Source organism: Camelina sativa, chromosome 7 (genome assembly GCF_000633955.1).
Source record: "Camelina sativa cultivar DH55 chromosome 7, Cs, whole genome shotgun sequence".
Lineage (NCBI taxonomy): Eukaryota > Viridiplantae > Streptophyta > Magnoliopsida > Brassicales > Brassicaceae > Camelina > Camelina sativa.
The window spans coordinates 31,399,862-31,413,198 of record NC_025691.1 but is presented as its reverse complement, the minus strand read 5'-3'; the positions used below and the strand labels follow the sequence as shown (position 1 = coordinate 31,413,198).

Genomic DNA, 13,337 nt, shown 5'->3' with positions numbered 1-13,337 from the left:
TGAAAAATGCTTGTATTTTGGTGAAAATAGATAAATTAATTGGTGTGTTATAATGAATTTTTTTATTTTATAAAATTAAAATGTTTGGTATGAGGTTTTCCAACATTCGAACCAAACCAAAAGAAGGGGATTGTAATAAAAACGGCGGCTTCTTCAAAACCCTTCGCCGTTTGTTGTCATCTCCTCGCCGCCGCCGCCTACTCTCTCCCTCTCTCCCAGAATCGCTCAATCTCTCAGCCACAGGTAACAAGCTTCTTCCATCAACTTCCCTCTTTTAGCCCAAAACTACTGTTTTCTCATTGCACGTAGTCTCCTTAAGCTTCTCTGTCTCAATTTGAAAGCTGATAAACCCTAGTTCTTCTGCTGTAGACCTAATAAACACGAACAAGGATGGTGACTAAAGAAGAAAAACGATTCGCCAAGAATTTCAACATTAACGATCTCCCCGACGTCCCTACCGGACTTCCTCCCCATCTGCAACAAACTCGCGTCGTCTCTAAAAGCAATCCTCTTGTAACAACGAACTCTTCTCTGGATCAAAATTAACAAGTCTCTTATGCTCTTTAACGTTTGGTTGTGAGCTCATCTAGTTAGCAAAGTTTGTAGCTTTTCTCAATGGTTCATCTTTTTCCTGTGAAAAGCCGTGACTTTGTGACTTTGTATCTTAAGAGTTATATCGTTGCTGTGCTCATGATTCATAGTAAAAACTAAAAAGTTCTTCTTTTTCATGTGAAAAGCTGTGAGTTTGGTCTTAGAGTTTTACAAGATTACTTACTCCATGGGTTTAGTCCTTTTTTTGTCAAAATCCACAGATGAATGTTCGAAATTTTCAAGTCCTTTATCTTGTGTTTTTGTTTTTCTGTAGACTGCCAATGCCAGCTATGTTCCTTCTATGGGAGTAGACGATGACAGTGTCAAACTAGGAAACTTCTATGAGAATTTCAAAGTTGATGTGATTAGTCTCACAGAGAGAGATATGGAGTTTGATATGATTGGTATCGATGCAGCTTTTGCCAATGCATTCCGAAGGATCCTTATAGCTGAGGTCTGTTACACTCTTCTCACAACCTCTGACCAATCCCTGATTGTTGTAATTTTCTTTTGGCTTTAAGTCTATCTTTCTTTCTTTGTTGCAGCTTCCTACAATGGCTATTGAAAAAGTATTAATAGCAAACAACACATCGGTTATTATAGATGAAGTTCTTGCTCACAGGATGGGTCTTATTCCAATTGCTGCAGATCCAAGGCTCTTTGAATATTTATCCGGTAAGAATATATATTCAGTGGCGTGTGCTCCATCTCAATAAGCAAATATTTCTTCTTGTTAGCTTGATTCTTTATCTCTCTGTGTGATAGAAAATGATCAGCCGAATGAAAAGAACACCATTGTGTTCAAACTCCATGTCAAATGTGCCAATAATAAAACACGTCAACAAGGTAATATCTGTTCTTTAGTTAGCATCAGATAGATGCATTCCTTGTTTTATTTTCAGCTCAATCTCTCATGAAAGATGTCTTTCTATCTTCTTGTAGTCTTAACCAGCGATTTGAAATGGTTACCAAATGGAAGTGAGTTATTGAAAGAATCTGGAGGTTCAACGTCAAAGCCAAAAACTTACACTTCATTTAGTTGCAGTCAAGATTCCTTACCCGAATTTGCTAATAATCCTATCACTCCGAGCGACCTTCAAATCTTAATAGCAAAACTTGCCCCTGGTCAGGTAGTGTTTCTATCACTCCGAGCTCTATACACCAACTAAGCGGGCTATATTTGCAATGAGAGATGAGAACATATGCGTCTTCTTTTATCTCTATTTCTAGGAAATCGAGCTCGAAGCTCATGCGGTTAAGGGCATTGGTAAAACACATGCAAAGTGGTCCCCTGTAGCGACAGCTTGGTATAGAATGCATCCGAAGGTGACAAGTTTATACCTAAATCTATTATACGTTGTGGGGAAATATAGCTCTTTCCTTTATTTTTGCCTCATCCTATTCTTTTTTTTTTTGTAAAATGCTTATGTTTATACTATCTTAGGTGGATCTACTTGGGGAAGTTGAGGATGAGCTTGCTGAACGACTTGTAAAAATCTGCCCAAAAGTTTTCGACATTGAAGACATGGGCAAAGGTGAAGTTTAATAAACCTTCCCAAGTTCCCTTCTATTCTTCTCACTTGTTAACATCAAAATCTGATGAAACCTATAGAACTTGGAATTTGTAAATTTTTTATGATTTCATACTGACTTGTTGAATACAGGTAAGAAAAGGGCAATTGTAGCACAGCCACGTAAGTGCACGATGTCTAAGGAATGCATAAGAGACGATGATTTGATAGAACTTGTGGATCTAGGCAGTGTCAAGAATCATTTTATATGTAAGAAGAGAAGAAAAAAACCATTCCTTTAGCTGTCCGATTCATGATATGAAAGAAACGGTAACTGAGTTCTTATTATCTTTTTTTTGTCTTTCTCTCAGTTAACATTGAGTCCACCGGATCACTTCCTCCAGACGTTCTCTTCACTGAAGCTGTGAAGATATTGGAAGCTAAATGTGAAACTGTACTCAAAGAACTTTGAGTTTCCGGGTGATTTTGTAATTCAATTTTTGAGTTGTCTGTCTATCTCATGTTTCTCCTTCCTTATTAGTAGTAATATTATCAAAAAAATACAGCTCTTGACATTTTTATTTATTATAGTTTGTGGTTCAATTTGGAAATCTTTTTCGGTTTAGTTTAGTTTGGAAAGTTCCTATGATTGGCAATTCAATCGTAACAATAGAAAAAGTTTACCATTCTCAATCATAAAGGATACAAATGAAGGCACGGTCAATTCTAGAGTAGAGGGACCTCTAGAGAATACAAAAGAAGAATATTACTTTGCATGGCACATAATTGGTCAGAGTCCCCAGTTAAGTCTTAAATACACAATAAGTCGTCATATTCGTTCATGCACAGACTACAATTGTATTGATCACTTAATCGATCGCCGGAGTTCAATTCAAGGGGAAATATATTTCTGATAGTGCTGTTGCATTATGTACAAACCGATTATTTTTCAAGTTTAATATAATAAATCACATAGGTTACTAGGTTAGTTACCCAATCTCTGGATATAAGAATGTATCCATGTCTTGGGATTGAAGATTCCCTAAGATCTAATGGCTGAGAGATTATGACAGTAAGAAGGACAGGTGTGGCATTTGAGGATGGTTTCTGATACGACATATCAACACGCGGGTAAAATTCATTACATGCACTACTAAAAACCAAACCGAGCTGTTTCCGGACACACAACTAACTAACACTCATCTTCACAGAACACAACACAAGTTCCTCAGATCCTCTTTTATCTATCTCTAATGGAATCACAAATGAACCTACCGAGCCACCACGACGAGACAAAGAAAGAGTCAACAGAGTTCGAGAAGAATCAGAAACGCTACCAAGACCTAATCGCCACGTTTCCTCACGCCAAGGGCTGGTTTCCGGAAGCTCCGCTGATCGAGTACAGTGGCCACTGGATCATACAGCCACTCCTAGAAGGTTGCCTTCACGCGCAAGAGTTCTTCCAAGCGCGACCAGATGACTTCCTCGTTTGTAGCTACCCAAAGACAGGTTCCACTTGGCTCAAAGCTCTAACTTTCGCCATCGCGAATCGATCTCGCTTCGACGAATCCTCGAACCCTCTCCTAGAACGTAACCCTCATGAGCTTGTTCCTTTCATTGAGATGGAATTCGCTTACTTGGCTCAAGTTAATGCTCTCAAAGACAAAGGAAACACTTTGTTTTCGACTCATATGCCGCACGGATCATTACCCGAATCCGTTGCGAAGTCCAGATGTAAGATGGTTTACATCTGGAGAGACCCAAAGGACACATTCATCTCCATGTGGACATTTTTCCAGAAGAAAAAGTCAGACAGTGGCCCTCTACGTAGTCTTGAGGAGTGCTTTGATATGTTCAGTCGAGGTTTCTCTGGATACAGTCCTTATCTGGATCATGTCTTGGGGTATTGGAAAGCTTACCAAGAGAATCCAGATCATGTTTTGTTCCTTAACTACGAGACAATGAGAGCTGATCCTTTGCCGTATGTGAAGAGATTGGCTCAGTTTATGGGTTACGGATTCACAGCTGATGAAGAGAAGAAAGGTGTTGTTGAGAAACTTGTGAAACTTTGCAGTTTCGAGACGTTGAAGAATCTTGAAGTCAATGAAGGGGAGAAGAACAGAGACGACATTCCTAAGGTTTTTTTATCCGAATAGCGCGTATTTTAGAAAGGGAAAGGTCGGAGATTGGCAAAACTACCTGACACAGGAGATGGCAGCAAGAATCGATGGATTGATGCAAGAGAAGTTCAAATGTTCCGGTTTGCTTGAACATGATATATGACCTGTTGGTTAATCGATCTGGCCATAACTCATCCGTATATGCTTAGTGTCACAACACACGTTGTATTGAGTTATATATTGGAAGAATAAATCTAGCTTTATGTACTGATGAACTGTTTCTAGCTAATAAGAAATTGGCTTTGTAATCTTTGCATGATGTGAGCAAAGTCTTGATCTTCTACAAGTTGTGTGTCATACTCGTTTCTATTCATACTTAAAGATCAAGTTGCCCTTCTCTGTGATTTGTACAAACATTTTTTTTGGATAGGTATTGACTGACTGAAGCAACTACGATCATAAAAATAAATATGGTTCTTTTTTTTTTTTTTTGTCACGAAAATATGATTCTTTTGTTGTAAATATTAATGGTAAGAATAATATGACTTTACAGAACAAAACAGAGCATCCTCTGTTTCGGTTTAAACGAGAAAGGAACAACGTCCTATAGCTAAACAACCAAATAATTATAACGTTGTTTCGATTATCCAGACTTATTTTATTCTAATCATTTCGTTATATTACTTGTATATGTTGTTAAAAAAAAGACTATAAATCTGGAAAGAACGATAATATTCATGTCAAACTTGGGTTTTAGACACATAAAGCCTACATTTTTACATTATTGTTTGTTTGTTGTGAATGTTAATAAATATTTTTCACATTACTATACAAATTATAACATATGGCATATGTTGAATTTATTTATATAATTGGCAATATAAGTTTTATTGGAAATTAAATTCTTAAATAGAAGAGAGGAAAAAAAATCTAAACTAGGTTTTCCAATTTAGCCAAGAAGCCGATAGATAGGTCAACGTAAGAAGATAGGCATATAAGTCTCAACATAGATGAAGATCAAAGAGGTATCCTGTCGAGATGAGATCTGGTGATGGTAGTAACGCAATGGCATTAGACGGCACTGTCTTTAGAAGAGATGCAGAGGAAAATATTGCGTGGGTGTTGGTTGAACGATGGTAATGATGTTGATCTGAGATTGGCTCGTTTGTAGGAACTGATGAAGAGAAGACCCGCACTTGCAAACAGTGTTCTCTTGAGGCAGAACCCACACAACGTTGAACAATGGCGTCGTAGAGTTAAGTTTTTTGAGGGAGACGTAGAGAAGCAGATACTGACTTATACAGAAGCTGTGAGGACTGTGGATCCTATGAAAGCAGTTGGTAAGTCTCCTCACACGTTGTGGGTTGCTTTTGTCAAGTTGTACGAATCCCATAACGATTTGGTTAACGCAAGAGTGGTTTTTGACAAGGCTGTCCAAGTTAACTACAAAACCGTGGATCATTTGGCTTGTGTGTGGTGTGAGTGGGCAGAGATGGAGTTGAGGCATAAGAATTTCAAAGGAGCTTTAGAGCTGATGAGGCGTGCTACAGCTGCACCATCGGTAGAAGTCAGAAACAGAGTGGCTGCCAGTGGGAATGAAGCAGAACCAGTCCAGCTAAAGCTACATAAGTCCCTGAGGCTGTGGTCACTTTACGTTGATTTAGAAGAAAGTGTAGGGACACTGGAATCCACGAGATCAGTGTACGAGAAGATACTGGAATTAAAGATAGCCACACCTCAGATTATATTGAACTATGCTCAGCTTCTCGAGGGAAAAAACTACTTTGAAGAGTCGTTCAAGGTGTATGAAAGAGGTGTGAAGATGTTTAAGTATCCTCATGTCAAAGACATATGGGTAACGTATCTCAAAAAGTTTGTAAAGCGACATGGTAAGACAAAGGTGGAGCGGGTGAGAGAGTTGTTTGAGAATGCTGTTTTGATGGTAAGTTCATCTGATGCTGCTCAATTGTACCTTGAGTACGCAAAATTTGAAGAAGATTATGGTCTGGCGAAGAGGGCCATGGGAGTTTACAAAGAAGCCACAAGAAAAGTGGAATATGAGAAGAAGCTTGAAATGTATGGGATATACATAGCTAGTGCAGCAGAGAGGTTTGGTATTCCCAAAACAAGGGAGATATTCCAAGAAGCCATAGAATCATCATCCGGGCTTCCAGAGAATGATGTGAAGATGATGTGCATCAGATTTGCAGAGCTTGAGAAAAGCATGGGAGAAGTTGATCGAGCTCGTGCAGTCTACAAGTATGCATCACAGTTTGCAGACCCTCAAGTGTGGCAGAAGTGGCATGAATTGGAAAGTGAGCATGGAAACGAAGATAGCTACAGAGAAATGCTTCGCATTAAGCGAACTGTTTCTTGTTGCGCTCTGTCTCCTCCAGCTCAGGTCAACAAATCACAGTCTCTGTCGGACACTCTTCTATCCCAATTCATCCCTCCTGTTAAGAAGGCCAGGTCTCTGTCTGATACTCTTTCCCCATTCAGCTCTCCAGTTAAAAAAGCACGGCTCGTTTACAAAATTTTTGTAAGGGATGCTTACTGTTTATTATTTGGCCTAAGATGTTTTGTGACTTGTTAATAAATAAAAAAAGATGTTTTGTGAATTGCATCTTTCCTTTATTGCAGCTTCCTTTAGTTCCTTAAATGCCTATTGAAAAAAGTGTTTATAGTGAATAACACATCTGTTATTAAAGATGAAATTCTTGCTCAGTGGATGGGTCTTATATCCGAGGCTCTAATATTCATCCGGTAAGAGACTTGTCAGTGGTATGTGTTTCATCTCCATCAGCAAGTATATCTTTCAGTCGATTAATTTTCTTGAAATTTTGATGAAGGAATTGAAATGGTACCAAATGAGTTGAGTTGTTCAAAGAATCTAGAAGTTAAACCTTAAGGGCCATAACCTACACTTCATTCAGCCTGTGATTTTGCTAACAATCTCATACCTTCAATGGAGATGAAATAGGAATTGATACGAAAATATTGCCTGGAATATAAAATTATGAAACAAATAAAGATGGTGAAACGTTTGCTTACACGTTAGGTGTAGCTTCTATGGACGAACAAAGATCACCAAGCCTTTATGATGAAAGAGTAACTCTAAAGGTTTTACAGCTACTTATTTATTTTTTATTATTGTTTTGACAAATGAACAAAGTATGATTTAAATTTCGGAAAAATAGAATTAACATTTATGACTGACTGATGACATATTTCAAAGCTGTAATTGGACTGATTAATTAGTAATACTCTGTTTTCTTTTTTTATAATTAAAAAAAAATGATTAATGTTTAAATATAAAAAAAACGATCCTTAAGCTGCAGAAGAGGTATCGATTTTGTTCGAACTACCAAAAGCTGTAGCTTACCTCTGCTTCCTTCTTCCTAGTTCCTCTCTCAACGGTAAGTAAGATCCGCCATTTTCATCGATCTCTTCTTCTTCTTCCTCTCCTCTGATCCGTCTCCATAGCTCTGTTTCATCTGGAATCGTAGACTAAATTCGTGTTGACACTCCTGTCTCTGTCTCTTCTCGTGTGCCATTGTGTGTTTTATATGATGTTCATTTGTTAACCCTTACATCTCTAATTCGTTTGATCCATTCGAATTCGTTAGTTTCTCGAATCGTCATTACACTCTAATTGAATAGTTTTAACGATCTGATTCCGATTTTGTGTGTTTGTTCACTGTACCTGGATCTGTTAATTTTTTTTTTTTGTTTGGGTTTAGTTTCGTTATGGCTCGCAAGAAGATCAGAGAGTACGACTCAAAGAGACTGGTGAAAGAACACTTCAAAAGGCTTTCTGGTCAAGAGTTACCTATCAGATCCGTTCAGGTTAGAGATCCATTAACAAAAAATCTTGTCTTTACTTCACTGCATTGGTTTCTCCGACATGACTCAGTTCTGTTGTGTTAACTCTTGTATTCATATAATCTGTTTGTGTGTGTGTTTTAGATTAACCAAGAGACTGATCTCAATGAGTTGGTTGAGAGGGAACCTTGGCTCTCATCCGAGAAGCTTGTGGTCAAACCTGATATGCTGTTTGGAAAGCGTGGCAAGAGTGGTTTGGTTGCCTTGAATTTAGATTTCGCTGATGTTGCAACTTTTGTGAATGAACGTTTGGGCAAAGAGGTAACCTTTTTCTTTAGCTTGTTTGTTGTTTCCTTCCCTGTGGTTTGAACAGTTTTAGCTTTGTCTAATCTATTATCATCTACAGGTAGAGATGAGTGGATGCAAAGGACCAATTACAACATTCATTGTTGAACCATTTATCCCACACAATGAGGAGTTTTATCTTAATATTGTTTCTGATAGACTTGGCTGCAGCATAAGCTTCTCGGAGTGCGGAGGAATTGACATTGAAGAGAACTGGGACAAGGTATTTTTGGATGCTATTTCTTTGATATCCTCCTAGTGTCAGTTTTTCTCAAACCGTAAAGCTGAAAAGTTGAGTTCGCTTTCTATAGGTCAAGACCATATCTATACCGACAGGTGCTTCCCTGACATCTGAGATTTGTGCACCTCTTGTTGCAACCCTTCCTCTAGAGGTACTTTAGAGAACTGAAATTTTGTATTGAACAAACTACTTGCAGTTTCGACTTACTAATATTCCACGTACAGATCAAAGGGGAACTTGAAGATTTCATTCAAGTTATTTTTACCCTATTTGAAGGTATGCCAAATGTGACTGATTCTACACACAAGTCAAAGAAGATTTACAGTGATGAACTCTGATTTAATAACTGCTTTTTTATTCTTTTCTTTTTTTCTTGGGTTCTAGATCTTGATTTCACTTTCTTGGAGATGAATCCTTTCACATTGGTTGAAGGAAAGCCTTACCCTCTGGATATGAGGGGCGAGCTTGATGACACTGCTGCTTTCAAAAACTTTAAGAAGTAAGTTTCACTCTTCCACTTTTTTCAACTTTTCGAAGTCAAGAGCTTCAAGAAGAGGCATGATAAGCCTTCCTTCTGCTGTCTTCAAGCAATATGCTTAACCTCACACATTTTTCCAGGTGGGGTGACATTGAGTTCCCTATGCCATTTGGAAGAGTGATGAGTTCAACAGAGAGCTTCATCCACGGTCTAGATGAGAAGGTATCATTACCAATCTGTGTAGAACTTGGAAACACAAGTTTCTCTATGACTTATGACCCTTTCCTATATGCAGACAAGTGCATCTTTGAAGTTCACTGTTCTGAATCCCGAGGGAAGGATTTGGACTATGGTAGCTGGAGGAGGGGCAAGTGTCATCTATGCCGATACTGTATGTTTTTACATGAAAGATCCGTACATGCTTAATCAACACTGAGAATCTCCTGCATTTTTATCTCCTTGCAAGCCTTCGCCTCTAAACTGAGGTCTAAAATGTTATATCCAGGTTGGAGATCTCGGGTATGCATCTGAGCTTGGAAATTATGCTGAATACAGTGGAGCACCCAAAGAAGAAGAGGTTTTGCAGTATGCGAGAGTCGTTATCGATGTAAGATGCCTCTTTGTTTTCTCCTTTCACATTAAAACGTTTGAAACCAACCCAACATAATGGCACTTCTGACTATAAAATACTGTGACTATTCCCAATTCTTCAGTGTGCTACAGCGAATCCAGATGGAAAAAGCAGAGCTCTGGTTATCGGAGGTGGAATTGCTAACTTCACCGACGTTGCTGCTACTTTCAATGGCATAATCCGAGCTCTCAAGGAAAAGGTAAAGCAAGAAGAGAGTAGATTCATCCACATGCCATTTGTTGCCCTCGACTATAAAGTATAGATAAGCTTTTTCTTTAACCTTTTACACAGGAAGCAAAGCTAAAAGCAGCAAGGATGCATATATTTGTGAGGAGAGGAGGACCAAACTACCAAAAGGGACTTGCTAAAATGAGATCACTTGGAGATGAAATCGGTGTCCCCATCGAGGTATATATACAACACAACGAATAAAACTCAACACATTTAAACCCGTTTCTAGCTGATTTTACATGTCTGTTTGATTTTTAAGGTGTATGGTCCTGAAGCAACAATGACAGGTATCTGCAAGGAGGCAATCCAGTACATCACCGCGGCTGCATAAGCCTTTTTCACTCTTTATCAGTTACTTTTATAATACTCTTAACGTATATTAATGAGTTTGAGACTTGTGTTTGGAATATGATGTTTCTTCACCTCTCTAATTATATGTTTCTTACTATATTCATAAATAATAAACAAGCATTTTCTTTTTGACTTTAGTAATTAGTATCATCTTCTTGACTTAGAAAAAGAACAAGGAGAAATGTATTTCACGCTGATAGGACTTGGGAGTTGGTCGATTAGGTGTGGCTTATGAGTGTAAAGGTCTACAGAGAGTTACATTATGTTTGGGTTATTCATTTTTTTTTTGGTCTTGTGCTAATTCTACCATTGAGTTTTCCTCTCCACAAACATAACCATTTGTGAGATGGGTCCAACAAAAAATCGAAAATCAAAAATAAATATAATAAATAAGTTTAGAATTTCAGATGGTACGAGAGAGAATCTTGCGGTGCTGGTAAATTGTAGAAATGATATTGTACTCCACTTTATTATAATGATGATGATATTAGTTACAATGATGATATTAATATTTTAAGTACCAAAACTACAACAACAGAGATCTCCGGTACCAAGAGGATTGCCCATGCACATACCCGTAGTATCATCTGGGAACTTAGGCGGTCCACATCGTTTCCTACAGTCGTCGTCAATATGGCATGAACCTCTAAAATTACATACTCCAGGTCTGATGTCGTCTGCCTTTAACACTATCAATTTCCACACCCAAAACACAAAGTGATCATTAGTAGTGTACTATATTGTTCTACAATTTGTATGTGGGTGACTTGTTGTTAGAAAAATAAAATCATATGTTTATTAATTATGTGCACAACACTTTCAAGTGAAAATGAGATTTAATAAAGAACCAAGCNGCCACATCGTTTCCTACAGTCGTCGTCAATGTGGCATGAACCTCTAAAATTACACACTCCAGGTCTGATATCGTCTGCCTTTAATACTATCAATTTCCACCCAAAACACAAAGTGATCATTAGTAGTGTACTATACAATTTGTACGTGGGTGACTTGTTGTTAGAACAATAAAATCATACTAGGTACCAACCTCCAATGTGCGGAATAAATCGATTTAAATAAAATATTATGAATAAAATTATTATTTGAGATTTAAAATTTGTTTGTATAAAACAAAATATGTAAGTAAAGTTTTCGTTTATTCAAATTTGCATTTATATTCTATAAAATACGTGTCACCCGTGAAATATTTGAACTTGGAAAAGAATTTCAAGGTGGTGTAGAAAGTTTTGATGTCTTTTTGTGAATCTAAAAATCAAATTCACATATTTTATGTTTCACATTATTATCTATATCACTATACCATTAAATATATAAAGCAATATTTTTTAACTAATTGATTTAATTTAAACTAATCTTAAGTTTAAAATGCAATGAGAAAAATGATAAAAGTGATAAATAAATGAATAATTTTTTTTCTTGTTTGTGAAATGTAATTTACTTTTAATAAGTAAATAGGTTATGAAACTGATAATTAAATACATTTTCGGATTTAATAGTTAATTAAATCTTTCATTTTTAAAAACTAATAGAAAAAACATTGGCTCATAATATTTTAGCGGCATATTTATGTAAATAACAATGAGAAGTAATAACATTTATTAAAAAATGTAAAAGAGTTATGTGAACGTGACACCTCAACTTTTGTTGTGAGAGTGCTTCTCTATTAATACATAGATGATGTTTGTTAATTATGTGTATAACACTTTCAAGTGAAAATGAGATTTTATAGAGAACTAAGCAAAAACAAGAGAGAGAACAAAAATGAATAAGATGTTTACCTTGAGAAGTAAATAGGAGAGAATATGTGATGAACAAAAGGGCTGCAAGTTGAAACTTTGACAAAGCCATTTTGTTTGAATGGTTTTTATTTTATTTTTTGGAACATGCCTATATATATATATACACACAAAGTCAAACTTCTATACCTTGAATGGTAGTAATATTTTTTTTTTAAGAATAGTAGTAAATTTTTTTATGATTTTTGGATTTTGTTTTTAAAGCAACAAATTTAGTATCCAATTTTTATTATAAATATGATTGGATACTAAATTTGTATATTAAATTCATAAATTTGATGGTTGTGCTTTTTAAACTTACAGTTATATATGTTTGATACTCCCTCTGTATTAGAAAAGATAATTTTCTAAGATTTTCACAAAGATTAAGAAAATAATCAATGTTTAGTCATAAATGTATTTGTATTTATAGTAACATATTTCTTATAACTTTTAATCAATAGTAGTTCATCAAAATTTTAAATTCTCAATTAATGAATCTTGAGATCTACAATTTCATATAATTAATTAATAAAAAAATATAGAAAATCAATTTTTGTGATACAAGATAAATTTCTAAAACATCATCTCTTCTAATACAGAGGGAATAATATTTATGAAATTTTAGCCCTAATTATTATTTTTCTTCTTTTAAGATAATTTTTAACTTTATTATTTAGTATATATTTTCAAACTAATTTATTACTTTCAAATGATTTTAGAATATATAATTCTAAATTTGAAATTTAGTTTAACTTATGTGGTCCACTCATGTTGTATTTCAAGAGAAGTACACGTATTTGGTTGTGGGTTCTAGAAGATGCGGAAAAGCATGAATGGTCGGCGCATAAGTATAATATTGTTGGAGGGGAAGACGCAATTTTACGCGTTGTTGGAGTGACTCGGACAAACGAAATTGTGTTTTCATTTTCCTATCAATCCACACCTTTCTACGTTTTCTACTACAATACCGAGACGAACACAATCAGAAGAGTCGAAATACAAGGATTGGAAGCTTTTAAGCGTTATTCCCTCCTTTACACTTTTCTAGACCATGTCGAGGATGTGAGTTTGAAGCTTATGGAAGGCTTTTCATCATGACTTTTATATCTCTTTTTTAATTTCTCTCATGTTCTTGACGTTTCTCTACCACAAGAATGTTAATTAAATGTTCTATTTTTTTTCTTTCTACAATTGCTTAAGATTGAAGAAGATATATTATG

General features: G+C 36.1%; 2 protein-coding genes and 2 pseudogenes across 2 annotated transcripts; all 4 read left to right on the top strand.

The window, feature by feature from the left end:
• Window positions 107-2,727, top strand: LOC104703673 (DNA-directed RNA polymerases I and III subunit RPAC1). The gene is made up of 10 exons (XM_010419726.1): window positions 107-243; window positions 370-513; window positions 866-1,045; window positions 1,137-1,266; window positions 1,357-1,437; window positions 1,534-1,721; window positions 1,822-1,917; window positions 2,036-2,126; window positions 2,256-2,372; window positions 2,474-2,727. Exons 2-10 carry the CDS (start codon window positions 391-393, stop codon window positions 2,572-2,574), a joined length of 1,107 nt encoding a protein of 368 aa, XP_010418028.1. The 5' UTR covers window positions 107-243; window positions 370-390; the 3' UTR covers window positions 2,575-2,727.
• On the top strand, window positions 3,278-4,613 carry LOC104703672 (annotated as a pseudogene).
• Window positions 5,067-6,880, top strand: LOC104705148 (annotated as a pseudogene).
• Window positions 7,529-10,456, top strand: LOC104703671 (ATP-citrate synthase alpha chain protein 2). Its single transcript, XM_010419724.1, has 13 exons — window positions 7,529-7,638; window positions 7,963-8,068; window positions 8,189-8,365; window positions 8,451-8,612; window positions 8,701-8,781; window positions 8,855-8,906; window positions 9,015-9,129; window positions 9,249-9,330; window positions 9,404-9,499; window positions 9,614-9,715; window positions 9,822-9,938; window positions 10,031-10,147; window positions 10,230-10,456. The coding sequence occupies exons 2-13, from the start codon at window positions 7,970-7,972 to the stop codon at window positions 10,299-10,301; spliced, it is 1,272 nt and encodes a 423-aa protein (XP_010418026.1). The 5' UTR covers window positions 7,529-7,638; window positions 7,963-7,969; the 3' UTR covers window positions 10,302-10,456.